We start from the raw sequence: 14,866 nt of genomic DNA, 5'->3' as shown, positions 1-14,866 counted from the left end.
ATCTAAACAAGCAGCGCCCCTACATTTCAGTTTTGCGACAATATGCCAATTGGCACATTGTCGCAAAGCTGATTTACCGGTAGCGACACCTGCCAATGAAAAATGGAACCAAGAAACGGAGGATTCTTTCGGAAATTTTCATAACGGCAGTAGTGATTTGCAACATTCTTATCGTTTATTGAATATTACAAATAGATATCAGCAATAAAAGTACACTCGGAGTAAAAGAAAATCGATTTCAAAGTGATTACTACTACTTTTTTTTAGTGTAAATTACGATTAAACATGGTAAATCTTCAGAAATGTGTGAAATTGGGTAAGGTTAGTTTTTTTCGGATAAACATTTTTTTTAACAGACACCAGTATAATGTTGATTTCTCGAGTACTAGAATGTATAGCGATCGAGTACTATTTATTTTGGATACTTTTTTTTATTGTTATTTCCAGGCATTTGAAAAATGGTATCAAACCAAGTTAAATGCTCCATTCTGAATAAACGATAGATTTCGCACAATGAACTAAGATCAACATTACCACCTCAGAGTTAAAAATTTTTCTTCAACTTCTACTATGATTTTTCAAATGAATTTGCCTGTTCTCATAAGAAATCGTTGAAGAGGTGGAGTAATTAGAAATTTTCCTACCGACTTGACAGCTCTTGCTGAAAGTATCATCCCTAAACAAGCAGCGCCTCTACATTTCAGTTCTGCGACAATATGACAATAAAGTAAGTCACACAAGACTGGCTTAGCGAACAAAAAATAAGCAGTGAGACGAATTGAAAAGTGTGTTAATTTTGACGAAAGTCTGCAAAAAGCTCGATTTTCAAAAGTCTGCAACAAAAAATGTGAAGCACTTCATAAGAAATCTGATGGCGAAAGATGTTTTTCGAGATTGATACAATGACGCTAGAATGAAATATAGAGGCGCTGCTTGTTTAACGATAAAACGATAATACTTTGAGGCTGTGAACCATTTCGCGGGTAATTTTAACTTTTGGGTAGAATCTGACACTCGAGCGGTTGATTTGATGTAAAAATGGTTATTTTCCGACACTGAAAAAAATCTTGCAATACAAATTCTAATATTAATTCTTTAGTTGAAATTATTTCCAGTGGAAAATGAACCCAAATAACTTTCCGTTCGTCATATTTTGAAATGGGCCGCAGTTTTAGTTAAATTTAACTACTCGACACAAAATAACCGCACAAAACAACCGTTAAAATGTTTAATTTCAAATGTATTATTTATTAATATGGATCACTTCTGTGATTCACGAGGGATATCACAGTAACACTGCGGTGGCAAAAAAGGTCACCCGCACAGCCTTTTGTGGCCAAAAAAGGTCACTAATACCCGCAGCCATGGCCACCGGACGGCTACCAAAACTGATTCAGTGACGGCTGTCAAATCCAATTTGGCAAAACCACCTGAGTTAGCCGAGCGTCTTCATCTTCGCTGAACATGTCAAAGATTTCGATGTGAAAAACCCTGGTGGATACGGTTTTATCGTTTGAGGTGTATATCTGGTAGCGGTGAGGCAGTCGGTCACCAGCGGGCAAAATAAGGCTGTAAGCGTTTAGTCAGCCGTCTGGCAGCCATGTCCATGCGGGAACCTTCAGCTGAAGCAAACTCTTGTTAATACATTCCTTTTGTGGAGCTTGATCATTCTGTTTTCAACAGACTACGCAGCAGATTCCACTACTCACTACTGATCGACTACTGATGTACAGCGATTACGATATAATCACCCCGATTCTGTATTTCGTTCGAATCGGATTGTTTCGATCGAATACGACATTTTGCATTCTGTAGCTCAATCGAGTTTGAGTTTTCCATACAAAAGCATCACTCGATCGAATTACAGAATACAATTTTTTACATTTGTTCGATAAAATCTGATTCGATCGAAATACAGAATAGGGGTGAATATCACAATCTTGGTGTCGTTCTAAAGGTTCTAATATTACACGAGACGATGCATAATTTCATATCAGAATCACATACAGTATTTAGTTAGGGTGACGTAATGTACTCAATACGTTATTTCGATGTAATAACGTGTGATTCATCTGCAATGCAGAAAATTATTGCATTTGATGTTCAGTACTAATATCACATCGAGATTGTTACAATGTTTTTTTTCTAGTGTATGTGAAATTTATTTTCAATCTATGTAAAACTCAATATATACGCAGAATTGAACGAATTCATCTTTCACTCCAATTCCAGAATTTCGCCAACGTTTTCGAATTGGGTATTACAATTTTTTGATTCTACAAATGTGCCTTCGAATGTGAAGAGGACAAATTTAATTCTAATTCTACACATAACTTTGAACGGTTTGTTAATGTGAATGTACCCCCTACAAGTCTTGGTTTTACATAACATTTCACAAACGGAATGTAATACCAAGACTTTGCTTTTGGACCAAATTGGCAGAAGCAAGTACTCGTAGAATTAGTTCTATGTTAGATTGCCAATAAATGATTTTTAGGTGGAAACTAAGATCTTCCGTGAATATAATGAAATTAGTTATGTGATTGGTTAAATGACCATCTGAATCGGCCAGTATTAGTCGAAACTTGTTTTCGTTCGGCACGTCATGAAGAACTTTGCTTTTCGGTGCTATTTATAAGTGTAATGCAAATAGCAACGACTTCACGTCTACCTAGTGGTTTATGTTGAATTGCAGGTGGCATAACAGTTAAGCATAAACTGTTATGCACTGACGAATCTAAGCCGAAACGTAAACATTATGAGCTTTCCCCCGACTTTTGATTTATTCTAAGCGTTCAAAATAACATCAACTGAAGCGAAACAAATTCCTGATCTCGATATTGGTTAACATATCATCTTATAAAATCAAAAACTATTACACCAAACAAAAAAAAAATAATTTCTTGCGTTAAGAAATGATTAGTTCTTGTAACAGATCCAAAACTTTTACAAAATAATTAAAATTATATGAGTTCCCCAGAACAGCCAGTGTAAAATTCAAACGTCATCGTAAGAAAAGTTCAAACAATATAACCTAGATGGCGGGTTAGATAAAATAAGTTCTGCGTTAGATTGTCAATACCATAGTCTGTAGAAATTTTCTAAAAAAAGTTGAAGACATATTTTTGTTGCAGACTGTTGTAAAGCATGCTTTTGAACTGAGGGTCGAGTGTCATATACCACTCGACTCAGTTCGTCGAGTACACAAAATGTCTGTGTGTGTATGTAACGTTTTATTGCACTAACTTTTCTCGGAGATGACTAAATCGATTTTCATAAACTTAATTTCAAATGAAAGGTTTTGTTGTCCCAGACAAAATTATAGGATAAAATGCTCAAAAATATATGAAAACAAGTGCACTAACTTTTCTCGTAGATGGATGAACCGATTTTTACACTTAAATTCAATTGAAAGGTGTTATGATGTCATATAAAATGCCTCAATTTTGTTTGAATCCGGTTCCGGAGTTATGGAATAAAATGTGCAAAAAATTAAAATATTTATACTAACTTTTCTCAGAGATGGCGTAACCGATTTTTAAAAACTTTGATTCAAATGGATGGTCTTATGGTTTTTTACAAAACTTCTGAATTTTATCTGGATCCGATTTTTTGTTTTAGAATTATCGAATGATTAGTGTAAAAATTCCAATTTCATATTATTTACTCACTTTTCTCATAGATTTCTACAAACTTGGATTCAAATGAAAGGTCCTATAGTCCAATACAGAATTTCTAAATATCATTTGGATCCGAACTCCGTTTCCGGAATTATAATCAATTAATAATAAAAAATTTTATACCATCACTTAAACTAGCAAAACAAAATATGTAAAAGTTTTTCTAAACTTGTCTCAAAACTACTCCATTCGATAGCTACTAGTTGTAGATGGCAGGATTCCGGATAATTAGAGTGAGATCTTTTGTCTCTGTTCGATAGATTGATTTCAAGTGTAAGATTAAATTAGATGACTAGTCGCTTCAAGTCGCTATAACAGCAGTGTTGAACAATTTTCGAACTATTTCCTCTGCGGTATTGCTTCTTAGCACCGTTAGGTATTGTATTCGATTTCATAATTAATTCATTGATTGGAAGTCAAGTGATCGGTAAAATAACATGATGACTCTACTAAAGAGATGACTACTGATACAATAGCCCGGTTTGAAATATCTACATGGCATCTCAGTCTGGTCCAGTCTTAGGTTTTTACCGTCACTGCTATCCTCAATTCATTTGACAATTCAGTAGTACTGTTTACATGCTCGCAAGGTAACTAATTCACACCCTCTCGTTTTGATACTAACACAGAAGTCGACGTTCTATTCACCAAATGTCATCAAAGACACAGACCGAAACTTGCGAGCGCTTAATTATCCTTTGAGGTGTAATTTATTTAGGTATAATCAACAGACACAATATGGTCCTAATGATAATTTCTAGTAATATATAAAAAATTTCCAAGTATCCTACTGCGTGATAGATTGAAGTCAAATCCTGATGAAACGCGGTTGAATGATCTCTGCAAGCCAATAATAGCATTGTTAGCACCGTAGTTAGTTCGTCGTAAAGGAAGTCGAAGAAATGCACTGTTGCGAAGAGCCCGGGGTCGGACGTTGATATTAATTTCGCGGAGCAAAGCAGGGCAGTCAATCCTATCGGTCAAAACATCTGCTATCAGTGAAGCACGTGCCACATCTCGACGAACTTGTAGTGTATCGAGACCGATTAATAACCCGCGACTTTCGTAGCTTGGTAGTTGGTGAGGATTGTTCCACGGTAAGCGCCGTAGGGCGAAGCGAATGAATCTGCGTTGTATCGATTCGATTCTATGAGCTCCGTTTATGTAGTGAGGGTTCCAAACGACAGAACAGTACTCCAAGGATGAACGAACAAGCGAGCAAAACAGAGATTTTAAACAGTGCACGTCTGTAAAATGTTTAGCCATCCTCATAACAAATCCTAGGTTGCGAGAAGCTTTAGAAATGATATAGCTGATGTGTTGCTTGAATGTCAGTTGCTCATCGAGAAAGACACCAAGGTCTTTAACACACGTCGTTCTGACTATCGGGGATCCTTCCAGAAAGTAATCAAAATGAAATGGCTCTTTCTTCTTCGAGAATGTGATGGTCGAGCATTTGTCAGGATTCAATTTCATACGGTTTACTTTACACCACTCGGCGAAGCTCAACAACTGTCGTTGAAGAAAACCTGCATCTTCTGGGCTTCGAATGTAATAGTAGATCTTAACGTCATCGGCAAACGATAGACGAGGGCCCTCTAGAGTAAAGTTGACGTCGTTGAAATACAGTAAAAATATTAAAGGCCCGAGATGACTACCCTGCGGAATTCCGGACGAAGCGATAAACTCATTGGAAACGTGATCGCCGATTTTCACTGCTAAACGACGATCTACAAGATATGACTGCAGCCACCGAAGGATGCTAGAGCCGAATCCAAGTCTTTCCAATTTAGCAATTGTTATATTGTGATTAATTATATCAAAGGCAGCAGAGAGATCGGTGTAAATAGCGTCTGTTTGTAAGCCTTTTGACATACCATCAGTCACGTAGCACATGAATGACAATAGGTTGGTGGTTGAGGAGCGCTTGGGCATAAAACCATGTTGAGTGTCAACAATATATTGCTGTGGTTGAAAATCGGTGCCAGAATAACCTTTTCAAACAGTTTAGGAACTGCACTAAGCGATGTGATGCCACGGTAATTGTTCACGTCTTTTTTGTCACCTTTCTTATACACTGGGAACATAAAAGAAGATTTCCATAAGTTGGGAAAAACTTCTTTAGAGAGTGACATCCGAAATAGTCGACAAAGGGGAGCAATTACACCAGTCGAGCAATTTTTCAATATAACTGCCGGTAAACCGTCAGGGCCAGAGGAGGTAGACGACTTCATGCAAGCGATTGCCGTCCGAATCGAATCCTCGTCAATATGAATGAGATTTAAAGAATTATAAGATTCTGGAACGTTGAGCGCGGCGAGTGTTATTTGTTGCGGGCTTAAAGTTTCGTTTGTAAAGGCACGAGAAAATTTTTCCGAAAAAAGCTGGCAGATTTCCCGCTTACACGAACCAGTAAACTCTCCAAACTTCATTATAGAAGGTAACTCAGACTCCTTCCTTTGCTCGTTCACGTGTTTCCAAAAAGACTTCGGATTGGATTTCAATTTCCGTTGTACATTTTTCAAGTAGCTGACATGACAACGCTTGACAGTTTTCTTATATAATTGATTGATCTGGACATATTGATTACGCAGTGTGTATCCGCCATGTTTTGAATACCGTTTTAGGACGGCTCTTTTAGTCGTTTTCAGTTGTCTCACTACGGTGGTCTGCCATGGTGGATGCAGGGACAGCCGTTTGGATCGTTTTGGTACAAAGAAGTCAATCGCGTAGCTCATGACGTTAGAGAACGTTTGTACAGCAGCGTTGACATCATCATTGTCGAGAATTTCCTCCCAGTCAATATGTATTAGAAAGTCGGTCATTTTAGTGTAGTCAGCTTTATTAAAATTATAGCTGATGATGTCGGTCGTGTTGTAGCCATCTGGTGGAAGATTAGAGTTGAGCACAATATGAAGTGGCGGGTGATGTCGAACAGATTTGACCAAAGGAAACGGTGAGGCACTAATTATAGGTGCAACATCTGCTCTGCTCGAGAAGCATAGATCCAGCATTCGGTCGTTTTCGTTGGCAACAGGATTCGATTGGCGAAGTAAGTTCACACTATAACCGTCGAGCAAGGTCGTAATGCCAACATGGAATGTTGAAAGCGTCGGATCAGCGAAAAAGAATCCACCGGAAGTTCCTTGCCATTTGATTCCGGGAAAATTGAAGTCTCCAACAATTAAAATTTCGTCGATTGGACGCGCGTGAGTTGAAAAAATTTCATGAAGGGACTCTAAGTGAGCTTTATGAATATATTAACAACCATCATCACTGAACACGTTATTTATGACTGTAATGTACGTTGATTTGCCTACCTGCTAATGGAAAACTGATCCGGCCTTTTCTGTGAACTTAAAACATAATGATCGGAATATTTGTTGAAATGACCAAAAATAATTTATTATGAAGTAGAGACTTGTTTCAGGATGCATTGAATTTGAAAGTAACAAAACGAAAACGTTCTTCAATAACTTAATAAATAAAAATAATTAGGTTCGGCAGAAAAACTTCGGTGTAAAAAGATTAAGATCGTTATCTATTCTCTTATAAAAGTAAATTACATTAACATTTTATGCGTACAAAAAGAGTATAATAGGTTTTCGGTATGAAATAAGGAATCAGAGTATGCAATTAATACATCAAATGTTCGAACAAATGTAGGAGCTTAAGATTTTTATGGAACTGCTTGAAATTGTTCTAAATCATAAATTAGGGTCTGTGAGACGAGACATTCGGCAGGTTCTGGACAAATACCAATGAGAATATCAGCGTGACTGTAGAATTCTTCCTTCAATGAAATTACTATCGTCTGTAAATTCGTGCACTTTTCTCGGATGTATGATGCTACTTTGCCTATATTAGTGTTGTCTAAAGCAGCATCTATCTCATCCAAAACGAAAAATGGAGCCGGCTGAAAGCTGTGGATGGCAAATAATAGGGCCAATGCGGCTATAGTCTTTTCACCTCCGCTGAGATTGCTCATTGGCTGAAAACGTTTTCCTGGTGCAACACAATTGTAATTGATTCCATCTAAATATGGTTCTTCAGGATTGTCCGGACCAAGGTATGCTTGCGCTGCCTCGTTGCGAGCCAATTGTTTGTAGATGCCGTCGATTGCATCGGAGATGTGATTGCAGCAGTTGGTGAACAACGAACAGCGTTCGTTTTTTATTTTTTCGAAAGCGCCTTTGGCTTTCTTCGCTTTCTTACGAGCTGTTTCGAACTCCTCATTTGTGCTCTGGATTTTTTCTGTTACTCTGTCTAGTTTCTGCATCGCTTTGAGGTTCGGAGTTTGAATTTTTTCTAGTGTGTCCAATTTGGACTGAAGTTCTCTTGCCAAACTATCTCCTACCTTCTTTACTTGATCTGGCTCCGACGGATTAGTCAAATTCTTCGGCAGAGAACTGTAGTCAATATGTATCTTACTTTCTCGTTCATAAATCGATGTGAGAGATGAATTTTCCGATGGATTATCCGTGCTTTGTTGCACTATATCATCCATGTTACCATGTGCCATCGGAATATCAATAGCGTCCATCTTGCTTTGCATTAGAAGATTGTGTCGCTTATTTTTCATTGTTTCAATTTTGGATTCGATTCCAGATATTTGCTGATGAACGGCGGCCAACTCTTTGGCCTGCTGTTGAACATCTCTGCGGGCTTTGGCCGTTTCTTCTTCCATTTGATCTACCGCAGCTTTTTTCGAAAGTTTTTCAGTTTTCAGCTTTTCAATACGTTCCTTATCTTTTTCTATTTCTTGGCGTTGACGGGTCTCAGCTTGTTTAAACGTTTCCAGCGAATCTTCGTCATCCTGAACCGCACGTTCCCAACGTTGAACATTCTCTGCGTTTGAAAATAGGAAAAAAAAGATATCATTGACAACTAGTCGATACAACATTCACAAATTCAAACATTTTTTTCATTATCTACATTTCATACTATTGTGTATAGAAGCGATGATAGAGATTGCTTTTACTCGAAAGAGAATTGTTTTCCAGATAACCCTGATGATGGCTGGTATCAGAGATTTCTATTAAGTGAACTGTGTTTATACATATAATTGATCGCTTTTACTTCTAGGCCAACATTTGAAATGGGCGGAATTCCAAAAACATAACCAATAGATAAAACAACTTATTATGGAGGTAATTAAAACGGTATCCGATTCAGTAAGAGACAGACATCTAGAGTGAGGCAAAGACATCATATTACCAAGATATCCAGCTCTCACATTCTACGAACAAATCAGCAGCTACATACTTTTCGTTTATCTCTCTAATAGAAAATCTTTGCAATCACTGTGACAACCTACTTTTGAACCGAGTGGCATATACTATTCGACTCAGCTCGTCGAGATCGCAAAATGCTTGTGTATGTGCAAAAAATATCCACTTGATTTTCTCGGAGATGGGATGGCTGAACCGATTTTCACAAACTTATATTCATATAAAAGGTCTTATGGTCCCATTGAACGCTATTGAGTTGTATCAAAGATTCGACTTCCGGTTCCAGTGTTACAGGGTGATATGTGCCAAAAAATGCACTCATTGTTCTCGCAGATGGCTAAACAGATTTTTACAAACATAGATTCAAATGAAAGATCTCATATACTCGTATAACGATACCGACTGTTATTTGTGCACTACGGTTCCGAAATTACATGGTGTAATATTTATGAGAGCATGATTAACATGAGAAAGGCACCATCGCACCACTAGATGGCGCGCTAAAATAGCAGCACAGCACCCACACAATTTACATGATATTTTCCATGTGATGCCATGCGATGGCATAGGTGAACTGACGATTGATTTCTCTCTAAGCTGACAGGCTATGAGTGAGATAGAATCAGCATTTTTTCAATTTAATTTTAACAATATGTTTAATAGGGCAAAAATCAGCACTTGAATGCTATAACACGAAAATGTAGGATAACAGAGGTATTTTGGCCACTTCATATATTTTGGCCCACCTAACAAACTTTATGGCTTCAATCGATGTTAAGTAACTCATGTTGAATCAATTTGAAGCTAATCACATTAAATTACCTATTGCGGATGGGTTTTTTTTTTCAAAGATATTACAACATTTGGTGGAACTTTTTACAAAGTGGGCCAAAATAAAATCAATTCTAAAGTGGGCCAAAATACCTCAGTTACCTTACTTGCCGTGACGACATTCAGAAAACTCTGTCACCCAATCCGCACACAGGACTGGAATAGCTGGAATAAAATCGTAGTGGATTCTAAAAATGAGTCCGAAAACTTTTAGAATATACAATTAGAAGGTGAAGAAAATTTTACAACCGTCCGAGTGACGATGCGAATAACATAATCTTCAAATCTGGGCTCGAAAGGAAGAGGTTTTAACCTTAAGGTCATTTACCTTTACGGGTCAGAAAAACTTTCCGACCCAATGTGCGGGGATGGGAATCAAACCCAGGCGGGCTGCGTGAAAGGCATCGACTTACCCATCACGCTGTACCCGTTAATGAGGAAAGCATCATCACACAAACAGGTAAAATGAAACAAGTATTAATGTGTTACGAAATAGAATACTTACAAACTTCCTTAATATTATTAGGCATTATCATTAGGACCAAATTGTGTGTGTTGGTAGATTGTAAATAAATAAATAATAATATATAGAAATCCAATAAACTTACTTGACGTATCCTTGGACCTCTCAAACTCGAGATTGTTATTAATTCTATCAATCTGCTGTTCATATTCGGCTCGTTTTTTAGCTCGATCTTGCTGGAGAACCAGTTCCCGTTCTTCGAACTGACGAATATTGGCAACACCAAGTCGTGCACAAAATTCAGCATACACATCGTCCTCCACATTGTTCATATTTTCTTTAATTTCTTGGATTTTCAAGTCACGCTGTTGCATACGACGTTCTATCTCGCTGATTTTTGGCCCTATTTGATCCAGCTCGTTTTGTAACTGATCTAATTTTTTGTCATACTCCTTAATGTTCTTTTTCGAAGCATCCAAATCATTTTGGCTATATTTTAGGCGATTCTCCAAACCGCGTATTTGACTTTCAACTGTAGTAAGTTCACCTTGACGACGAGTTTTTTTCATCACCTCTTTTAGCTCTTCGGTAATTTTTTCCTTCTGTGCCTTCAGCTGTGCCATGTGCTTTTCGTCCCAACGTTTGGCCTTACGTGCCAAATCATGGCTACCGCCTGAAATGATACCGGATTTCTGATAGAATGTCCCATCTAGTGCCAATGCATCGTAGCGACTGCGGTCAATTTCATATGCTACCTTCATAGCATCATCCGGTGTCTCACAGACCAATGCATTATTCGTTGCGAACAAAACTGCTGGTTCAATCTGCGGTGGATTAAACTTCAGCACGTCATAAATAAGTTTCACATTTCGAGGATCCTCAATGTTTCTGAAATCAACACAAATGAACAAATCTTTGCAGAATTATACTCTCCATGCAACTCACCTTAGGCGTTCTTTGAGCGGTTTTTTCTGTAAATAATCCAGTGGCAAGAATGTTTCAACATCCAGCATTTTTTCCTTCAGAATTTGAATACAACGGCGAGCAGTTTTTTCTGTATCGACAATGATAGCTTCCATATATTTACCAAGAACCTTCGTCACGGCAACATTGTACCGTTTGTGGGTTGGTTGACACATATTGATCATGCGATCGTACACCCCGGGAACCTCCTGTTTGAATAATTCTACTACTTCTTGCTTTTTCTTCCGTCGAGCGTCTTCGTGCTTATCAATTTTCGCATCTCCGAGCTGCTCCCGTACATTATCCAATTCAGCTTGCAGTTCTAGAATACGTTCTTTGGACGATCCAACGTCCTGACTGAGCTCTTGTTTCAATCGAATCTGCTCCTCCAAAGCAAGTTTACTGGATTTGATGTGATCAATGAGTTTTTCTTGTCGTTTGATTGCTTCATTTTTCTCAGACTCATATTTTTTATAATTCTCTTCAATCTGTGCTTTTTTATTAGATTCATTATCAAGCAAATCTTGATCAGATTTTTGTTCCCGATTAACGGAATCTAATTTGATAAGATATTTTCCTGATGTAGCATCGGCTTTCTGTTTCAAGCGATCATATTCTTGTACCAGATTCTGCTCCAAATGAATATTACTTCCACGCTTCTTCGATTCTCCTGCAATTTCATCTTCAAACGTTTTCAATTTACTTTCAACGCCATGTAGTTCATCTTCAAGTTTACGAATATCAGCTTGATGTGCTTCGTCAGCCTTACGAGCTTGTTCCAGTGTTTTCATAGCTCCATCCAGTTTCTTTTTAGTATGTGCCACTTTTTCCTTGGCTTTGATGAACATAGGATGTTTCTTACTCATTTCGCTCTCCACTTCTCGGATTTCTTGCTCGAACTTTGCTAACTCTCTAGCAATTTTTCCTGCTTCTTTTTTCTTTTCCTTGAGAACTTCGTCGGTTTCCTCTTTCTTTTTTTCAACTATGGCTAACTCTTGTTGTTTACTTTCTATGTCTTCATTCAGGCGTTTCATTTCTTTCTCATTATGATACAATCGATACAACTGATATTGTATTTGTTTTTCACCATATTCCTGTTTCAAGCGTGCATACCGATCCGCTTCCTGTTTTTCCAATTTAGCTTCCTTTCTTTCCGCCGCTATACCTTTTTTCTTTTGATAAGTGAATTGAGTTTCTTCTTCTGCCATTTGCATTTCATGTTTTAGCTTGTTATACTCTTCCTTTAGTAAACCAGAACCACTAATTTCTTCAAATAATGCAGTCCTTTCTTTTGCATTTTTCATTGCAATACTTTCGACGGCTCCCTGGAAAACGAGAAAATTCTTTGCTTTTACGTTAATACCGATTTGTTCCAACTCTTGCAGATAGGTATTGGTAGCGACCACCTTGAAAAACAATGAAATATACGCATTATACTACATACATTATTTTTGAACATTTCACGCTTACACTCCCATTGATTCTGTATTCCGATGAAGAACCAATAACAGATCGCTGGAAACTTTTTTGGCTTTGTTCTCCTTCTTTATTGGTAATAATAAACTTTGCCATCACAGAAGCTCGATTGGCTACTGGCCTTCCAATAGACGCACCGTGTATCAATTCATTAAGTTTTCGAACACGTAAACTCGTGGTTTTTTCACCCATAACAAAACTGATAGCATCCATAAAATTGGATTTTCCTGAAACAACGCTCATAGAAATTGGATAACATGAAAAAATAAACACATACCTGAGCCATTAGGACCGATTACAGCGGAAAATTTTTTCAGAGGTCCTATTGTAACCTTTCCACGGTAGGACTTGAAATTCTCTACCTCTATGAACTGGAGAAAAGCCGAAGTTAACATTGTTGCATAGCAAATAAATTTTTTTTTTCACTGGAATTATTTCAAATTCAGCATCAAATGAATGTATCAAATGGCGTCAACTTATGCACACTTTTGAAAATGTATTAAAACCAGCGTTGCCATTATTGCCAGATTTTTCTCGTTTCGACAGACACTAACAAACCAGATCTTTTGCCAGATTTTACAAATTTTACCAGATTTTGTCAGATCTCACCAGATTTTTACGCTTTTGGCCTTTATGCCCCGTTTACACTTCTGCTGGCTGCCAGCATGCTGGTGTCAGTGTACTGCCCTCTTAGGAAAAAACGTTCAACTGTGGTCCAATGATCCAAAGTATTAGACCACCGAAGGACCACCGTTGAACGTTTTTTTCCTAAGAGGGCAGTACACTGACACCAGCATCATAAATTAAGTAAACCTAGATTTCCCACTGTACGGTGACACTAACAGCGCTTCTAGGTTGTACTTTTTTCCATTAGCTACTGTGGTTGTGTTAAATGCGCAGGCAACTTTGTACATGCATTTTAGGAGCATTTACGCACCCATTTTCCACCAGACGGCGCTTTTGGTGTCACGGGTTGCACAACAACAGTTGTATTACACTGGGGAATCTATGTTTATCTGATTTATGCCAGCATGCTGGCAGCCAGCAGAAGCGTAAACGGGGCATTAGGCGATAGGTGGAGAGACCTTTTTTTGCTCACTGAAAATGAAGCTCGGTCGAAATTGCCTTGTACATAGTTCAACACAGACCAATGAAAAAATAACATGGCAACTCTGATTGAAACTTTGTATAAAATGTACTTTAAAAGTAGAATCATCATCTACAATTATTATCTACCCATTCCCAAGTTATCCTACACAGCAAAGCAAAACACTCATACAGCTCGCAATAAATTCCGAATCCATTTCGAATGAGCGATAATTTCACAATCAGAATACCAAGTGGAAGTCCATACAAATTCCAAATTAACGTAGAGTCATGTGCAACAATTGATTCTGAATGAATTTCGTCGAAAAATGATTGTTTCTGTAATATTGTAATTTTCACTGGCGGTTAACAAAGACTGCGATGCGACAAAATGCCGCAACGATAGCAAAACTGTCATTCGCATCGATTCACCCTTTTCGAAATTACAATCCAAATTTTTTTAAGTCTGCAAAATTTCAGAGTCTGTTTACAAAAGAAATGTACATGCAAATCTGCAACCTGGCACCTGTGATTCTGACGCTCATTATTTCGCTATTCTGCGGCGATTCCGTCGCATTCTATGCCCCGCTGAAAATCACAATATGTCGGAATTGAGTGAGAAAAGGCGAATTGAATTGTCCATCCCACTTGTACGTTGCGGTCAGATTCCCAGATTTCTGTCGGATTCATGCCATACAAGATTGGCAGAACCGTTTTGAATCGGTTCTACATTTTAAGCGTCTTGGTTTTATTTTTTCAATAAAAAGTACATATGAAAGGCAATAAGTTATTGCCCTTCATATATACTAACCATGGAAAATGATATTGCCAATAACATTGCTTCCTCACTACCAAACATGCCAATATTTCAATCTTATTTTCCTTGTCTCAAGATTCGTTTTTTGTATGTACATGCGGGATTGACGAATATCAAATGAAGTCGAATAAAAAAAAGAAAAAAAGAAGGAGGAGGGAGATAAACAAGACACGTACGGCGAGATAATGACACTATTTCGCCTGGACAATTTTGGCAGCAGCCGGAATGCAGCCAGCCTTCTGACGGTTGCCAGAATTCCTCACAAGCGGGCTTCTTCTATACGAAACAGACCTTGTCAGCTTGGAGCGAAGTCAATCTT

At 37.9% G+C, this 14,866-nt stretch overlaps 1 protein-coding gene across 1 annotated transcript; it reads right to left on the bottom strand.

Annotated features, from left to right (window-relative positions):
- Positions 1-7,236: 7,236 nt before the first annotated feature.
- On the bottom strand, positions 7,237-13,149 carry LOC131440491 (structural maintenance of chromosomes protein 1A). Its single transcript, XM_058611809.1, has 5 exons — positions 12,922-13,149; positions 12,639-12,871; positions 11,151-12,574; positions 10,351-11,093; positions 7,237-8,528 (listed from the first exon to the last, which is right to left on the bottom strand). The coding sequence occupies exons 1-5, from the start codon at positions 13,037-13,039 to the stop codon at positions 7,360-7,362; spliced, it is 3,687 nt and encodes a 1,228-aa protein (XP_058467792.1). The 5' UTR covers positions 13,040-13,149; the 3' UTR covers positions 7,237-7,359.
- Positions 13,150-14,866: the final 1,717 nt, after the last annotated feature.

This window comes from Malaya genurostris, chromosome 1 (assembly GCF_030247185.1).
Source record: "Malaya genurostris strain Urasoe2022 chromosome 1, Malgen_1.1, whole genome shotgun sequence".
Taxonomy (NCBI): domain Eukaryota; kingdom Metazoa; phylum Arthropoda; class Insecta; order Diptera; family Culicidae; genus Malaya; species Malaya genurostris.
Note: the sequence above shows the minus strand (reverse complement) of the source record. Positions and strands in the feature narration are given on the sequence as shown.